Source organism: Entelurus aequoreus, linkage group LG24, assembly GCF_033978785.1.
Source record: "Entelurus aequoreus isolate RoL-2023_Sb linkage group LG24, RoL_Eaeq_v1.1, whole genome shotgun sequence".
NCBI classification, from domain to species: domain Eukaryota; kingdom Metazoa; phylum Chordata; class Actinopteri; order Syngnathiformes; family Syngnathidae; genus Entelurus; species Entelurus aequoreus.
Genome location: NC_084754.1, coordinates 14,793,324 through 14,812,072, shown reverse-complemented (window position 1 = coordinate 14,812,072; position 18,749 = coordinate 14,793,324). Strand labels below are relative to the sequence as shown.

General features: G+C 38.6%; 2 protein-coding genes across 4 annotated transcripts in view; both read left to right on the top strand.

Annotated features, from left to right (window-relative positions):
- LOC133641513 (tyrosine-protein phosphatase non-receptor type 5-like) overlaps positions 1–9,453 on the top strand; it is a 48,454-nt gene extending 39,001 nt beyond the window's left edge. For both annotated transcript variants that reach the window (XM_062035294.1, XM_062035295.1), the window contains exons 13-14: positions 2,296–2,409; positions 5,537–9,453. In XM_062035294.1, the coding sequence (XP_061891278.1) occupies positions 2,296–2,409; positions 5,537–5,630 (208 nt within the window). In that variant the 3' untranslated portion in view covers positions 5,631–9,453. The remainder of the gene's footprint in view (positions 1–2,295; positions 2,410–5,536) is intronic.
- An 8,620-nt stretch (positions 9,454–18,073) lies between these two features.
- Positions 18,074–18,749, top strand: part of dusp8a (dual specificity phosphatase 8a) — a 73,282-nt gene continuing 72,606 nt past the window's right edge. Inside the window, exon 1 of one of the 2 annotated variants that reach the window (XM_062035193.1) lies at positions 18,074–18,424. The gene's annotated coding sequence lies outside the window, so the exon portion shown is untranslated. Of the gene's footprint in view, positions 18,425–18,535; positions 18,659–18,749 lie in introns of those variants that run through there. The other variant, XM_062035194.1, reaches the window with a different exon arrangement.

Genomic DNA, 18,749 nt, shown 5'->3' with positions numbered 1-18,749 from the left:
GGTAAGTTTGATATTTAACAGGCTAAAACCAAACCATGTAGAAAAGCTTAGACGCTATATGCCGTTCATATTAAGACAGAACAATGCTATAAGTGACAAAGCGTATTATTAGTGTTATCGCCTATTTGACTACTAAACAACACTGGTAACCTCTTTGCTAGAGTTGCACTGAACAGTGTTACAGGCGTTAGTTTGGGGAAGCTAACCTTGGGGACTCTGACCTGATCTAGAGGCGATAAAAAGTCAGAGAAGTAAGTGGGTGGCGTTAGAGAAGTTGTGTGTTTAGCAGGTGAGAGGAATAGTTGTTGTGAAAGTTGTGGTACCTGAAACTATCGTGTTCGACACACTAAAAATAAAGTCTGTATACTGCTAGGCAAAACAATGTCGTCTCTTCCACAAACCAAGTCTGCGACTTTGTTGAGTTGGTTAAAGACTCACCGAGCCAACCAAAGAGGTCAGTATGTCCCTAACAGCGCTTTGGGTCTTAAGATACTGCCCAAAAAGAAAAGGTAAGAACAGGCTTAAGATTATTCCGCATGTGATCTACCTGCAGTCACAGGCAAGGTTCAGAGCAAAAAGCTCTAGAACTGACATGATCTTCTCTCAGACAGCTGCAGGAAAAGTGCAGAAAAAGAGAAAACAACTTTACATGGCATTCATCGACCCAACGGCAGCCTTTAACCTTGTTAGTCGGAGTGGTCTCTTCCAGCTGCTTTAAAGGATAGGCTGCCTTCCAAAACTCTTCAGTATCCTCTAGTCTTTCCAAACTGACATCCAAGGCACCAATCAGTTTGACGGGTTCAAAATCTGATGTGGTGTCAGACAGGGATGCATGTTAGCACCCACCCTGTTTGGGATCTTCTTTTTCTTTCTTCAACGACAAGTCTTCGGAACATCAACCAAGGGAATATACCTATCTAACCTTGCTCGTCTGAAAGCCAAATGAGAGTAAGGCCACTTGTTATCCGGGACATCCTGATGACAAAGCAGTGGTAGCACACACCCAGGAGCACCTGCATAACCATAATCTGACTTAAATCTAAGCATCATCCAAGGCAAAACCAAGACAATGGGGCAGGATTCTGAAACAATCCCCTTTACACACTGGAAGCCCCACATTCCTTCACCTACCTTGGATCCACCATCCCTGACAACCTGTCACTCGATGATGAACTCAACAGCCGCATTGTTAAAGCTCTGTACAGAGCTTGTGACATCAGCTCACTCTTGTATGGCAGCGAAACCTGGACGCTGTACTCACACCAAGAGCGTTGTCTAAACTCATGTCACCTTCACTGCCTCAGGGGCTTACTGATGATCTGGAGGGTGAGGTGAGCCCTGGAGAGAGCACAACTTCCCAGCATGTTCTCGCTTGGCAATGTCCAGCAGATGGACGATGGAGGAAACCCAAAAGACAGCCTCTCAAGGTAGTCTGGTAAAAGACCCACTGGCCGTCCCCAGCTATACGGCAGGGACGTCTGCAAGCAAGACCTAAAGTCCTTTGACATCAGTCCTGCTACCTGGTAAGCTGCAGGTAGGTACAGGACAAAGAGGAAGCACATTATACAACCATCATCAGGAGTCGACCTACATCTGTGACTAGTGTGGCCAGACCTCCCTCTTACAAATTGATCTTATCAGCTACAAAATATGTTGCGCTAAAAACTAACTCCCAAGCACGAGAAAACCATTATCTGTGATGATGATTTATTACTATAAAAACATTCAAAAAAAATGTTGTTACATTACTGTCATGATTGGCTTTACCAGAGTAGGACCCCAACGCAGAGAAAAAAATAATAAAAATATTAACAAAGCACTCAAAAATAAGTGAGGAAAATAAGTAAGGATGGACACAAAAGGTATGGAGAAACAGAAATAGCACACACAAGGTGTGGGGAGGAAACCGTTAACACGACATGGCAACGGCGGAGCAGAGCCACAGGAAGTGAGTGGAGCCAAAGCAGAGGAGATAAACGCCATCAAGAATCTATTGGCACCGAGTGAATGGACTGGAGAGCTTAAAGTAGTCAAGAGGTAACAGGTGGCTCCGTTCCGTGAACCAAAAACCAGGCACAGCAACAAAAAGCAGACAGGCGGGCAGAGCTGTCAGATCATGACAATTATGTCTTTTTTACTGTTCATTATTTCAGTGCTATTGTTTAATTGCATTTTTAGAACGTGTCTCGGGCCAATAAATAAACAAGCTGCGAGCAGTATATGGACCCCAGGCCACAGTTTAAATACACAGCCTTAAATGTCAAATAACCAAAACCTTTTTTTTTTTGATGACAGTGCTGGAATTGGTCGGACTGGCTGTTTCATTGCCACCTCCATTCTGTGCAAGCAGTTAAGGATGGAGGGTACGGTTGACATACTGGGGACAACCTGCCAACTACGTCTGGACAGGTGCGTCTTGACTCCTCCCTTTTACGTACCCATTCAGACCACAGTGGACATGATGCACAACATTTTCTAAAATGACTGATTCATCACTTTGCACGGCTATATTATTTTAAATGATCCAAACCACTGTAGAATATTGCAGACAAAAGGCCTGATTTACTAAAGGTTTGCATGTACTAAAACACGTGTAACTTGTTAGCACACGCAAAGCTGATCTAATAAAGGTGTGCAAAGTGGATTCCTTCTGTTAAGTGAGCAGAATAAGGTGTGCAATCTATTTTGCGTCTGTCTTCATTATTATGCAGAATATATGCTGATTATCAAAAATACCACAATACTGGGACGGAAAAATGTAAATATATTACACAACACAAGCAATGTGATTTATTGACACATTTTGCAAGCACTATTTAGTGTTCTATTTAGCACCTTTGAAAAGTACATGCAAATTGACACAGTTACACACATGGCTGCAGGATCGGTGGACGCGCTGTGCTCGGGCCGCAAAGACAGACGAGGAACAGATCATTTATTTGTGTTTTAACCTATTTTCGTGGTGTGTCAGAATTAAAAAATATTAGAGGTATCGTCTGTACAGCAACATCTTTTTATCATTCTGTAGTTGCATGCTGAGTGAGTTAGGAGCTGATTAAAACAAATTCAACTGATGCGTTTTGGTCTCTGCTGTTTTTTTGTTTTTTTTATGGCGTACGTTTTTTCATTTAGAATAAAGATGATTAAAATATGTGTATATGAATAAACGTTAGGTCAGGAAAAAACACAGAGGCCATATCATCCCTACAAGCCTGTTTCGCAGGTTTCCCTGCTCGTCAGGGAATTGTTAAAGTTAAAGTACCCATGATTGTCACACACACACAAGGTGTGGCGAAATGATTCTCTGCATTTGACCCATCACCCTTGATCACCCCCTGGGAGGTGAGGGGAGCAGTGAGCAGCAGCGGTGGCCGCGCCCGGGAATCATTTTTGGTGATTTAACCCCCAATTCCAACCCTTGATGCTGAGTGCCAAGCAGGGAGGTAATGGGTCCCATTTTTATAGTCTTTGGTATGACTGTATTATAAATTATTATTAATAATAATTAATCATAATAATTTATTATACATTAATAATAATTAATAATAATAATAATTTATTATAAATTAATAATAAGTTATTATAATTTAATAATAATAATTTATTATAAAATCCCCTGACGAGCAGGGAAACCTGCGAGACAGGCTTGTAGGGATGATATAGCCTCTGTGTTTTTTCCTGACCTAACGTATATTCCGCTCCACCCCGGTATTAGCACTGTATCACGGATAAACCACAGAAACCTCGACTATATATGAATATATATACCTGTATGAAAAAAATTCCTTGAAGTACGAATTTTGTGCGTCTTGAGCAGTTAGTGCAGCCTCAGTCCCATAAGCGCATAGGCAGCGCAGCACAAAAATCCATTGTGGATGCAGCGGACTGCTTCTGAAATGCCCATAAAAAGTGGTTCATGTCTAAAAATTGTTCTGCAGTTGCTGTTTTCCGTCCATTTAGCGCGTATGAATTGTATCTGCAACTGGTACATTTACACAAAAGTAGCTGTGCTGCAAAGACAAATGATTGACAGAGAAAGAATATTCTTTTCGTGTGCATATCAACATACTTGGACTGTCAGAAATAAAAACATCAGACATAGCATCTATACATACAGTACAGGCTAAAAGTTTGGACACACCTTCTCATTCCATGCGATTTCTTTATTTTCATGACTATTTACATCAGGGGTGTCAAACTAATTTCAGATCAGAGGCCACATAGAGAAAAATCTACTCCCAAGTGGGCCGGACTGGTAAAATCACGGCACGATAACTTAAAAATAAAGACAACTTCAGATTGTTTTCTTTATTTAAAAATAGAACAAGCACAGTCGGAAAATGTACAAATCATAATGTTGTCGGGGTTTTTGTACACTTACATGTTGCGTTTAATAGTATTCTATCTTTATTTGTCGTTATTTATACTTTCTGAATAAATGATGTGAGTTCATCAGTCAACTCACTGGTGTTCATTTTCAATCTATCAAGATAAAAAAATAATATCAAATTACAGAATGTTATTTATATAGTTTGCTCATTTTCCTCGACTGGTGCACTAACATCATGTGGTTTATTTTTTTTTTACATCTGTAGCATCATCTACAAAGATACAAAGAATTGCTATTGTGACATCCAGTGGACACATTTAGAACAGCATTTTCTTTCATTCAAAAATGTCGGCAAATTTTTATACTTAGCAAACTCATCCCGCGGGCCGGATAAAAGTTAAAGTACCAATGATTGTCCCACACACACTAGGTCTGGTGAAATTTGTCATCTCCATTTTGACCCATCCCCTTGTTCACACCCTGGGAGGTGAGGGGAGCAGTGAGCTGCACTCGGGAATAATTTTTTGTGATTTAACCCCCAATTGCAACCCTTGATGCTGAGTGACAAGCAGGGAGGTAACGGGTCCCATTTTTATAGTCTTTGGTATGACTCGGCCAGGGTTTGAACTCACTACCTACCGATCTCAGGGCGGACACTCTAACCACAAGGCCACTGAGCAGGTGTGTAAAACCTGTTTGCGGGACGTACGTTTGACACCCCTGATTTACATTTTAGATTGTCACTAAAGGCATTAAAACTATGAAAAGTTGTGGAGTTATGTACTTAACAAAAAAAACTACATGTTTTATATTGTAGTTTCTTCAAAATAGTAGTATTAACCTGGATTTTAAGCCTATTGTTTTAGGTTTTTAGCCAATGTAGGGAGAATGAACCAAATCTTTATTTTCATTGTAGTCAGGACATATAACTCGATTACATGTTAGATAAGAGTATAAGGTATTGTCATGTCAGTTACAAGGTCAACTCCCCTCTCGCTCGGTTTGTGTCTAGCAAACAGGCAAACACCACTGCCTTCTAGAGGCCAATCCTGGAATCACACCTCAGAACCTTACATAATACTTCACTTTTTGTCTCCCTAACACAACACACCGACTACACCAAAGTGCTGTGTGTGATGAATACCTGTCTATGACAATGTTTACCTCTGTTAAACTCTCCATCCCTTGTGAATGTGTGTTGGTCAGGGGTGGGATGATCCAGACGTGCGAGCAGTACCAGTTTGTGCATCACGTCCTCAGCCTGTACGAGAAGCAGCTGTCTCACGCCTCTGAAGAGTAGTGCGTGCACGTCGGCCACGCCCTCACCGAGACACACCACTGTACGCTGTACCGCCTCTGGTGGTACGCGCCACTGTACCCAGCACCATTTCAGTGTCACCCTTTAAACACGGTCAACGCCACATCTTTACTTTTGACAACTCCACGCGTGAAGGGAACTGTGAACGTATCGTTATTCACACGGGCCTCGAAATAAAGTCAGCATGTAAACTGATATCACTGATAGACACGGTCTAATAATGCCTTCAACAATCCTACGCCCCTCTCAAATCTTGTTATTTGCACGTTTCTCTCATTTTAGCTGCACATGACTTGTACCCAAAGGTTTGATTACATTTACACTGGGAGTTTTCAAAGTTGGATACTTTTAACTGGATTGAATGATAACACATTTAAAAAATTGCAGTATAAAATAGACATTTTGAAGATTCAACAGAGATAAAACAAAATATTTGCAAAATGAGAGGTTATAAATGATTATGAAGGTGAATTCCTTGCGCTACCCTGTGCAGCACACAGTATTAATTTTTATTATTCAATGAACAAGTACGGTGGCTGAAAGGGGCAAACGTTCAGCAACATTAAATTAACACATAAACCCTTAAAACACGGAGAAAACACAACTCATTAAATCAATAATATTCTTTAAAAAAAGTCTTTTTTAATTACAGAGAACGTACCTTTCACTCCGTATTCTCATGTCCAGGTGTTACATCTTGTTTTATCATCACATTTCTGAGTTTTATTTTGAAGGATGACATTAAGTTGCAATTGCAGTTGCAAGTCCTAGACGTTAGATGGCAGTAGTGTATTGTGGCTAGGCAGTTCAGTCTCTGCTGAATCTGGTCTTTTATTGCGCCCTAAAAGGTGTTTGTACTGTAAGTATTGTACTTCCAGTATTACGCACCAGCTGTTCGAATGTAACATGCATCTTAGTTGTAGTTTTCATTAACAAGTTTGGAGGTATTGAAATCGCCATGTAAAATCACTAATGTTAATCAGTAGCATGCCAAAAGCAAAGCCAACGTAAAATAGCATCAAGCTAGCTCATTTTTAGAAAAGTGGAGCTTACTTTACGAGTGTTTTTTGGGGTCATTATATATTTTGGCATTAAAAAGTGCAACATTACCTTAAGGTAGTTTGGCTGTGTCCGCTCTCACTGCTGACTTCACGTGCAACCCAGACATTGTTGGATTTTACATGAATCGGTGCCCAATAGGACCGGCAGTATTTGGTACCCATCCCTACTGGTAGGGCTTACCCAAAGATAAAAATACATAGATGCCACCTTCAGGTTTTGTCAGACACGTCAACATGGGGTTTGGTCAGACCGATCACAGACTGGCACCAAATGTTTTATTGTTAAAAGACCTCTGTCTGATTTGACTAGTACAGTAAATAGACACCGCTTCCCCCTGCTCAAGATGGCAGCCCGGTTGACGCACCGTTCCAATGGACAATAACCTATTCAGAAAACGGATCTTTTCACTTAGCCAACTTTTTTCTTGGAATCCCGCTTATGTATTTTTGTATTTGTATCCTTTTTAGACCTGATATCACTGGTAGGGTATACACATAGACATAAATACATAGATGCCACCTTCAGGCTTGTCAGGCACGTCAACACAGCCGCCATCTTGAGCAGGGGTTTGGTCAGACGGACCAGACAGTTGTGCATCTGGCACCAAATGTTTTATTCTTGATAGACCTCTGTCTGAGTTGACTAATGCATTAAATAGTGGTCAGACCAACCAGACAGTTGTGCATCTGACTGGCACCAAATGTTTTATTCTTGATAGACCTCTGTCTGAGTTGACTAATACATTAAATAGACACATAGACCTGCCATTTACATATTTATATCTTCGTAGTCCTGTCGACCACCGTAAACAAGAACTTGATTAAACGACAAATAAATTCATATCGATGATAAAATGGTTTGTATGACGCTCAACAAGTTTTGCTATTAAAAGTGTCCTAACTTTGAAGCTTTCCAAAATTCCTTCCCATGGAAAGTTTCCAACATTGAATTTCTCTTAAAGATTAAAAAAGTATTAATTTACATGTTTCTACACTTTGACTCTTATGGCTCTGATACTAACCCCGGAGCCAGAAAATAGCAGGTGGACTTTGTACCCTGTTTTGTCTGGGCTAAAGAACCCTAACAGATAGCAGCTTCATTTTCTCCTAGTTTGCATTAGGAACCTCCTGAGACCCAGAAGTGAATTTTTGTCTTCTGTACGGGACAAGCATTTCACAGCTTTATTTCAAACAAGATAAAAATAAGCTACCTGTCAATCCTCCGTTGGTCAGTTGTCGTGTTTTTAAGGGTAGAAATTGAAAGGTTTATTGACAGTGTTAGGAGGCTTTGTTGACATACAGTCATTTTTAAAACACTTTAAAAGATTTGTCAATGTCCTCTGTTGTGGACATGACAACTTCCAGTACTATTGCTACATTTTTTAAATATAAAATGATGAGGCTGATTAATGCCGGGCAGTTATTGCAGCATCATTGGTAATAAGCATTTATGTCAGTCCTCATTGTTTTCCTCAGAAACTACTACTGTTTTCCTTTCCCATGTACATACAGTAGATTCCCGTGAATTTCCCAGATCTTAACTTTCATAGTACAAAAAAAAACATAATCTGGCGGTATCCGTACTTGAGCCACAGCAATCTGTGAAGACAATGATGGAGCAAATTGGCAGTGACTGTAAAAGTTAGAAGCGTTCACTGTAAAAAAACAAAAAAACAACCTCAGTTTCTGTCGCCATAAATTTACTGTAAAAATAACAGAGGAAGTGTTTTTCCATTCACAGTAATTTTGTGGAAAAACAATGAGATTTTATGATTTTTTTAAAATACAACAGTACGCAGAATTTTTGTAAAAATAAAAATGGTAAAAATAATGACCACAGATTTAACGATCAAAAACTGGAAGCTCAGTAACCATAATTCTAAAGTATAAATGACAGTCAAAGTAACTCTGTTTAAAACCCACCGTCAATTTTCACGGTTAAACTCTGACGACTGAGTTGCCAGTTTTTGTACTTCAGAATTTTTTTTACAAACAGTGTTGCTCTTCAAAATATTTCGAAAAATATACCCTGTTTTTGAATGCAAATGTTGACGGGAATGATGATCGGACTGAAAAAGTGAGGCCATAAAAAGTAATAAATCCTCAAAAAGTCCAAATGACAGGTTTCAAATGGTGTCCCCATATCCAATGTTAATATCGTTATAAAAATGTAATGTGAAAAATATAAGAAAGATAATAATCCAGTTGTCACCAGATACCGTCATTTTCTCACATACCCAAACTCTGTGCCATTCAAGATAACTCAGTATAATTATTTATTACAAAAACTCAACTTTTAATTTTCTGGGTCTCAAGAGGTTAAGTTCTAAACAACAACAACCACAACCTAATACAGCATGTTTAACCACATTCAATTGACATTGTGATTTTCACCACTCTCTCACTATTTATATTTTCAAAAGGTCTGTTCTTACACGTGATGCATTCAGGAGCCCCTTCATCTTCAGGTTGCATGGTGCTAAGTGTTCCTTAAAGGCATGTGCAATGTTACGGAACATAGGAATGTAAAGCAGTTAGGTTATTATTTACAAGTAAACTATATAATTTATATACCATGCTGCCTGTGCAGTTGTCATGGCTCATGATGTTTACAATCAACTCCTTCCTGTGTTAAGGCCACATAGACCAGCAAAGGCTTCACAGAGCCAGCAAGATGTGGATATTGGAGCTGAACTTCAAAATAATTGATGTCATGTTCTCATGATCTTGTAAATGTCCAGTATATATATATATATACCAGGCCAAAAGTTTGGACACACTTTTTCATTCAATACGTTTTCTTTATTTTCATGACTATTTACATTGTAGATTGTCACTGAAGGCATCAAAACTATGAATGAACACATGTGGAGTTATGTACTTAACAAAAAATGGTGAAATAACTGAAAATATGTTTAATATTCTAGTTTCTTCAAAATAGCCTCTCCTTTGCTCCGATTACTGCTTTGCACACTCTTGGCATTCTCTAGATGAGCTTCAAGAGGTTCAGGAAGCTCATCGAGAGAATGCCAAGAATGTGCAAAGCAGTAATCGGAGCAAAGGGTGGATATTTTGAAGAAACTAGAATATAAAACATGTTTTCAGTTATTTCACCTTTTTTGTGAAGTACATAACTCCACGTGTGTTCATTCATAGTTGTGATGCCTTCAGTGACAATCTACAATGTAAATAGTCGTGAAAATAAAGAAAACGCATTGAATGAGGAGAAGGTGTGTCCAAACTGTTTTTACTGACTTTCTGCAAAATATCTAGTCAAAGATCAGTTCGGTTCTAGTGTTTTTAAAAATCTGCAGAGATGGGAGTCACAAGTTTTTTAAACTGAATTCGCAGGCCACCAGTTGAATACCACAAATGCAGAAAAAGAGAGGCCCCAAAAGGGAACCTTGAGGAACACTACTAGTTTAACTAAAGATGTTGTACAAATGAGTACTCTACTGACTGCATCTGAAATAACACCTTAGTTACATAAATCTTAAAAAAAGGAGAGGACTTAAAGGGGTGCCTTGAGGAACACCTCAGTTATGTAATTCCCAAGTTTGGATCCCAGTGTTTGATGTTTGCTAGCAAGGTTAGGATCTGCTAATGTGTTTACGGTGATCCAAGTTCCTCTATAGAAAAGGAGCACGCAAGTGTTTTTAGGAATTAGTATCACTCCCGGGCCGGATTTGGCCCCCGGGCCGACAGTTGTAGAGCCCTGTCATATTCTTCTGGGTTTCTCTGTGAAGCCTCTGCTCTCTTAATCGTAGCTCCAGCACATCCGTAAAGACGCCCATGATTGTTGTATAGAAAGGTCAGGCCTGAACTGTATGAAGCACAATAGAGCAACTAAGGCTGTCTCTCTTATGTTGAGCTTTGGTTTCTTTTCTTGGTATCGTTTATTGGATTGCATGTGCTATGGGACTCCATAGGTCCGCAATCAAAGTGATCAGTTGTCCTGCTTTTCGTTGTGTAAAAGTTTTAAAGCCTAACATATTTGCTTGCTCTCGGCCAATGCTTTTGATACAGTTTGCTTTTTGTGAACCAGAGATATTTTTAGAACATTTTGATACAATCCTTTTTGTGTAGATGCCTTGTGTACATTTCCATCTCCACCATGACATGTATGTAGCTCATACTGTGGATATAGAACAATGTATATTGCAAGAATTGACAAAATGTGACAACTGCCTAAGATACCTTACCCAGTACACAAAAAAAGATGATGTTCAATCTTTGGTAGTATGATTATGTTTAGGCTTTGCTTTAATATGCTTTACTACAGTATATGTGCTTTTATTGTTTTATTGCATCATTTTTTACCTCAGACTGAGTAACACGGTCTTCATCTTTGATTATCAGCCACATTGCTACATGTGCAAGGCAGCTAAACCAGTTACAAACCATCTCAGCAGCATTAATAGACAATTGATCTGATCTGTGTAGGTTATAGACAGAGAATAAAAAAAAGGCAACTTTACATAATCCTGTGATTATGTCCACTGTACTTGACTAAGTCATTGTTACTTTGCTTGTTTTTGTTGCTTACATGATCTCATTCTGAGCAACATTGTCAACATACATTAAAGAACAGCAATCAGTATTCCTCTCTTCTGCTACAGTATTGCTTTAAGTTTGGAGTTTTTGCGTTCAAATAAAAATAGATTTTCATGAAACTGTTTGTGTCTTGGTCCTGTCCTGCAAACACACCTATAACACCAATAAACCCATTTTATTGTATAGAGGTCCTCAAAAAAAATGAAACAAGTTACCCAACCCGCCGCTAGATGTCAGTATAGAAGAATGTAAATGAACGCCTCATCATAATGCACTATCAACCAGCATCACATTCATTTAAAATATATCTTTTTATTTAGCTAAATTAAAGTTAAAGCATGAATAAGAGGCGCCCTGATTCAAGGTACTATCATGTACTACACAGTTGACAATTTATTAGTAAAAACAGCAGTTTTTTCAGCGGTGGCACCCATAAAAGCACCAGGGTCAGGTGTAGCTATTATAGTATTCTATACCACCACCGAGTATGGAGTGACTCCTCTTGTAAGACAATTGTTGACGTCTAATAATAACAATGACACTGCCAAGAATTGAACCCACGTCATGTGACACTAAAGGAAGTTGTGTAATCTATTTAACCACCAGAAAATTGCAGTAAATGTATTTCGATACTTTTCTGTACTTTTTGATACTTTTCTAAATAAAGGGGACCACAAAACACATGTTTCTTATTGCAAGTTTGTCCTTAAGTAAAATAGTGAACATATTAGACAACTTGTCTTTTAGTATTAAGTAAACAAACAAAGACTCCTAATTAGTCTGCTGACATATGCAGTAACATATTGTGTCATTTGCCATTCTATTGGGATTGTTACTTTTTAGAGGCGGTACAGTACCGAATATGATTCATAATTATATATTTTTGTGTGGTTCATACTGCTCACAGATTGGTAAAAGGCTTGGATTAAATTTGCTGTTAGATTTAACACCATGCGCTGTTATATTTTTATTCTCGATCTAAATTCCAAAAGCCCACATTTTCAATGGAGTTTCGGCGGTTTGTGTTGCTGAGTCTCCTCGGAAAATCTGAACCGTGTCCCAAAGCAGTCACCTGGTATGTCCGGTCTTCTGTCGATAACTGATACCCAACGATGTCTGCTACCCAACGCTACTGAGTATGCCCGCGCGTGCGAACATCCGCAAATCCATCCATCCATCCATCTTCTACTGCTTATTCCCTTCGGGGTCAAGGGGGTCGCTGGAGCCTATCTCAGCTACAATCGGGCGGAAGGCGGGGTACACCCTGGACAAGTCGCCACCTCATCGCACAGATATTTCAAATATTTCTCATCAATACAGCTGCCTCGTATGGCTTGTGTACAAGTAAGTAGTGATTTTACCACTGATGGACAAGCTACTTGGAAAATGTAGTAAGCTAAGTTACAAGTTACTCTCAATTAATATCCCCAGAGAATTGTAGCAAGCTACACGGCAAAAGTAGCTTGCTACATCAAAGCTACATATATGTACGTGTGAGTATATACGTACACTACCGTTCAAAAGTTTGGGGTCACATTGAAATGTCCTTATTTTTGAAGGAAAAGCACTGTACTTTTCAATGAAGATAACTTTAAACTAGTCTTAACTTTAAAGAAATACACTCTATACATTGCTAATGTGGTAAATGACTATTCTAGCTGCAAATGTCTGGTTTTTGGTGCAATATCTCCATAGGTGTTTAGAGGCCCATTTCCAGCAACTATCACTCCAGTGTTTTAATGGTACAATGTGTTTGCTCATTGGCTCAGAAGGCTAATTGATGATTAGAAAACCCTTGTGCAATCATGTTCACACATCTGAAAACAGTTTAGCTCGTTACAGAAGCTACAAAACTGACCTTCCTTTGAGCAGATTGAGTTTGTGGAGCATCACATTTGTGGAGTCAATTAAACGCTCAAAATGGCCAGGAAAAGAGAACTTTCATCTGAAACTCGACAGTCTATTCTTGTTCTTAGAAATGAAGGCTATTCCACAAAATTGTTTGGGTGACCCCAAACTTTTGAACGGTAGTGTATATATATATATATTTATTGGAAGGGACTGCAGATGTGGGGACCCCCCTTGGATTACTGGTGCAAGAGATGCAGAATGGATATGGTTAATAACGTGAGAGTCCAGTCCATAGTGGGGCCAGCAGGGGATCCTCTTGCATGTAGACACGTCGGAGGGCCGAGACTTCAACGATTGATGCATAAGGAGTGGTCCACAGCGGGTGCAGACGTTATAATGTGAGAGTCCAGTCCATAGTGGCGCCAGCAGGGGATCCTGTTGTATGCAGACAAGTCAGCAGCGCAGAGACGTCACCAACAGAGTAGTGGTCCACCCCCGGTTCCAACTTGGAACAGCTAGCGCTTCCTCCGTGGCTATGTGATAATCTCTCCACGCACAAGATGGGGGTAGAGCAGAAAAGAGGGACGGCAGATCAACTGGTCTAAAAAGGGGGTCTATTTAAAGGCTAAAGTATACAAATAAGTTTTAAGATGGGACTTAAATGCTTCTACTTATGTAGTATCTCTAACTGTTACTGGTAGGGTATTCCAGAGTACTGGAGCCCGAATAGAAAACGCTCTATAGCCCACAGACTTTTTCGGGGCTCTGGGAATCACTAATAGGCCGGAGTTCTTTGAACGCAGATTTCTGGCCGGGACATATGGTACAATACAATCAGCAAACAAGATGGAACTAGATCGTTTAGTATTTTATACGTAAGTAGTAAAACCTTAAAGTCACATCTTAAGTTCACAGGAAGCCAGTGCAGGTGAGCCAGTATAGGCGTAACGTGATCAAACTTTCTTGTCCTTGTCAAAAGTCTAGCTGCCACATTTTGTACCAACTGTAATATTTTAATGCTAGACATAGGGAGACCCGAAAATAATACGTTACAGTAATCGAGACGAGACGCAACGAATGCATGAATAATGATCTCAGCGTAGCTGGTGGACAAAATAGGACGAATTTTAGCAATATTACGGAGATGAAAGAAGGCTGTTTTAGTAACACTCTTAATGTGTGACTCAAATGAGAGAGTTGGGTCGAAGATAATACCCAGATTCTTTACTGAGTCGCTTTGTGTAATTGTTTGGTTGTCAAATGTTAAGGTGGTATTATTCAATAGGTGCCGGTGTCTAGCAGGACGGATAATCAGCATTTCCGTTTTCTTAGCGTTAAGATGCAAAAGTTGCTGGACATCCATTGTTTGATTTCATTTAGACACGCCTCTAGATCAGTGGTCCCCAACCACCGGGCCGCGGCCCGGTACCGGTCCGTGGATCGATTGGTACCGGGTCGCACAAGAAATTAACATAAAAAACACAAGATACACTTACAATTAGTGCACCAACCATAAAAAAACTCCCTCCCCCATTTACACTCATTCACACTCATTCGCACAAAAGGGTTGTTTCTTTCTGTTATTACTATTTCTGGTTCCTACATTATACATCAATTTAGATCAATACAGTCAACAGGGATACAGTCCGTAAGCACACATGATTGTATTTTTTTATGACAAAAAACAGTAAAATACCATACCACCAAGTCACAGGAGTTCCTCTCATGTTATTTCTTCAAAAAGAGAGATATTTTTAGAGGGCTAATATCTGTACATACATTCGTATCTGCGTTAAAAGAACCCAGTTGAAGATGGAACGTGTTATCTTTAATCTCCTTTCTAATGCGTTAAATGTTCTTATTAAAGACTTGCATAAAGTCATCAGCTGAGTGGGTGGAGCTACTGGGAGAAGTCCCTTCTTGGGTTAGCGATGCTACTGTATTAAACAAATATTTAGGATCGTTTTTATTGAGGTGGATGAGATTGGAGTAGTAATTAGTTTTGGCTAAGGTAAGAGCGTGTTTATAAGTTATTGAACTATCCCTCCATGCTTGATGGAAAACCTTCAGTCGCACACCATTTGCGTTCCAGCTTTCTACATGATAGTTTAAGAGCTCTAGTTTCTTCTGTGAACATTATTATAACATTATGTCATAAAACTACTGTAGTTGTTAGTATTGTTTTTCATACAATATTTCCTATCTAAAAGTTAGTTTTTCTTTTAAATGACATGTTACATGTTAAAATTGTGCTGTTTTGGGGTGCACGCAAGCACCAATTAAATTGATTTCAATTCATGGCAATGGGAGATGTTCATTTGACGTATAGGTGCTTGGAGTTCTGTCACAGAACCCATTAAGTTCGTAAGTTGAGGTTTTACATCATACAATATTTGTCCAACTTATTTTACATCTGAAATGTATACTCGTTAATATTTTTAATTGTTAGTTTTTTTATTTAATATTTAGTTTTGCTTTATTTCATTTGGTTTTTAGTTTTTGTTTTTGTACACTTGTTTCGCCCCTTTTTCTTGCATTAGTATACTATATGTCAGTATCTTCCTTTATTCTTTTCTTTGTTATAAACAACATGACAACATTTTAAACACAGAAAAGAAAATCGGGTATTATAAACTGCTTTCTGTTCCCTTTCAAACAATGACTTTCACTAGGTATTTAATCAATTTATTAGTTGACTATTACATGTTTGTAACAAATTAACCATTATATCATCACTACATGTAACATTGCATATATTAAACAATAACACATGCTTGTTTTCTCTCACTTTGTACATAAAGTACCCAATAGGGCTGCAACGATTAATCGACATAATAAACATTTATAATATAAAAAATTTAAAAAAACATTGATTATACAAACAACAATTTGATGTGTTATTGTCAACAAGTCACTTAATAAAATAATAATTGATAGATGCCAGGAATGTTCAGGTCTACACTTTTATTTCTTTCAATCACAAATGCAGCTAAATAACCGTCAGAGTGTTGAAAAAAAAAAAACTTTTTGCACTGAATATCATGTTTACAGGACGCATTGCACTTTAAGTCTGTTTATGTATTTTTCACTGTGGGTATATATTGTGGAATACACTAAACCTTTATTTTTCTTTTGTTACTATAACATTTGCTGTAAGAGGTTTTAAAAATTACTTGACTCAACAACAGACAAAAAACAAGCAGTGTTTAATTCATTTATTTATTTACAGACAGTATTTTATTATTGTTTTTTTTGTTAATATCAGACTCTGTTCTGCAAAAATGTCATCCCTAGAAGCACACAGCTTATGGACAGGGACCCACAGTTAAAATATACATTATCATACAATATACAAATACAGTACAATACAATACATTTCAAAACATTTGTTTGCACGTACAACACTTAAGACCTTCAGTATATCAGTATGTGGAATTAAATTATGGAATGGATTAAGCAAAGCAATCAAACAATGTACTAATATGATACACTTCAAGAAACTCTTCAAACTTAAAGTGTTTACAAAGTACAAAGAAGAAGAACCATGACAAACATTCTCAATTTATTTCATTCATCCATTCATTCATTCTTAAAGTAATCTTATTTATCCCATCATATGAAATATGATTTACTTCACCAATTATTATTATTAAATTCTTACTATTATTTATTTATTTATTTTTATTGTGATTACTTATGGAGTTTATTGTGAAAAAATTGTGAACAGGAAGTGAACAAAAAGTTTTGCAACTGTTATGTAAAGAAAAGGGGTAGGATTAAATAAGCTCTGCTTCTTCCTACTCCTTTTCGAACATGTTGAAAAGAAACTGGAAATTGTGATGTATCATGTTGTATGCTTGCATGTTCGAAATAAACTCAAACTCAAACTCAAACTCAAATCTACCCACCAAATACCCATTTACAATTTCATTTATAAATAAAAATATAAAAATATAAATCACTTTTTTGTTTTTATTTTTCATTTGATTATTGTTTTTAAAGTAATTACCTGTTTTTTTAAACTCTTCTTTAATTACATTAACATATTAATGAGTTTGTGGTGGTGATCCTGACTTTTCTCTGTGTTTTTATTGCTGACGTTAAGGTTATTTGATTATTTATGCACCAACCTACACAGTGGCCTTGTGGTTAGAGTGTCCGCCCTGAGATTGGTAGGTTGTGAGTTCAAACCCCGACCGAGTCACACCAAAGACTATACAAATGAGACCCATTACCTCCCTGCTTGGCACTCAGCATCAAGGGTTGGAATTGGGGGTTAAATCACCAAAAAATTATTCCTGGGCGCGGCCACCGCTGCTGCCCACTGCTCCCCTCACCTCCCAGGGGGTGAACAAGGGGATGGGTCAAATGCAGTGGACAAATTTACCACACCTAGTGTGTGTGACAATCATTGGTACTTTAACTTTAACTTAACTTAACTTGTCTGGGCACTACAGGTGGAAATTAGCTTTAAACTAAAACCTGACATATGTAATTATTATTTATATCTTCATTAATATTTGCAGTCCTCATTTTAAATGAAGAATTTTAAAAAAGACATGTACCGCAGAACAAAAGCAATAATTGTTTGATAAGTTGACAAAAAAAAAAATCGCTGACGAGTCGACTATTAAAATAATCATTAGTTGCAGCGATATAGTGTCAATGTTATTTTTATTAGGTTACATGAGGTGACTAAAGTAAAAATAGCACACTGATATGCAACATGTAATTGTATGTCTTTTATCTTTGAAGCTTTATCATTATATGACATACTTGACAGTCGTCACACTTAAACGTGTCTCCTTTAAAAAAATAAAAAATAAAAAAAAAAATAAAAAAGGCGGGCAGGCACTTTAATCCTCTACCACACCTTTACGTCATTCAACCCCGGAGCAGCGAGCGCTGATTGGCTGAAGATGACGTCAACCCCATATTTCCTATTTTTTTCTTTCTCTCCCCCCGCCCGGCTTCTAAACCATGACCTCATCGCATTAGTGGATGGAAGTGCTAAAGTATACCTTTTGTAACCACTCCACCCCCTTTACACACACCTCTTAGCTACTAGTGCGACACTAATACTAAACTAGTCCTTCATTTTTATTATTATTATTATTTTTTTTACATTTTAATTGTGCTTGAGCTGCGCGTTCATGACAGTGCTGAGCCGCTCGCTCCTGGCGCTGTCACCCCGCGTCAGCTGTGTCGTACCCCGGCCACGACACGGCCGTGACCATGAGAACGCCCGCCGGGGTCCGCCATGACACGGAGGCCGGTTAAATGACAGCGAGAAGCGGACTGGAGCTGAAGGTAGGTCGGCGTGTGTGCGTGTGTGTGTTTTCTCCCTCCTTGCGATGCTAGCAACAGTTAGCCATGTTAGCTAGCAACCCCCCCCCCACCCCCTCCCCTCTTCGCCCCCCTCCCACCGCCACTGTCAGTGCGCGTGCGCGCGTCTCCTTCGTTGGGAATTAACCTGGCTTAAGTTATCGCCTCTTCTATTTGCGGAAAGAAATCATTCCATTAATACCGGACGGCATTTTTAAGGTAAGATTCTACTTTTGTGTTGGCTATTTCAATATCCCACGCGAATGATTTGTGTCAAGCGGCGCCGTTTGTTTCGCATGCAGACACATGC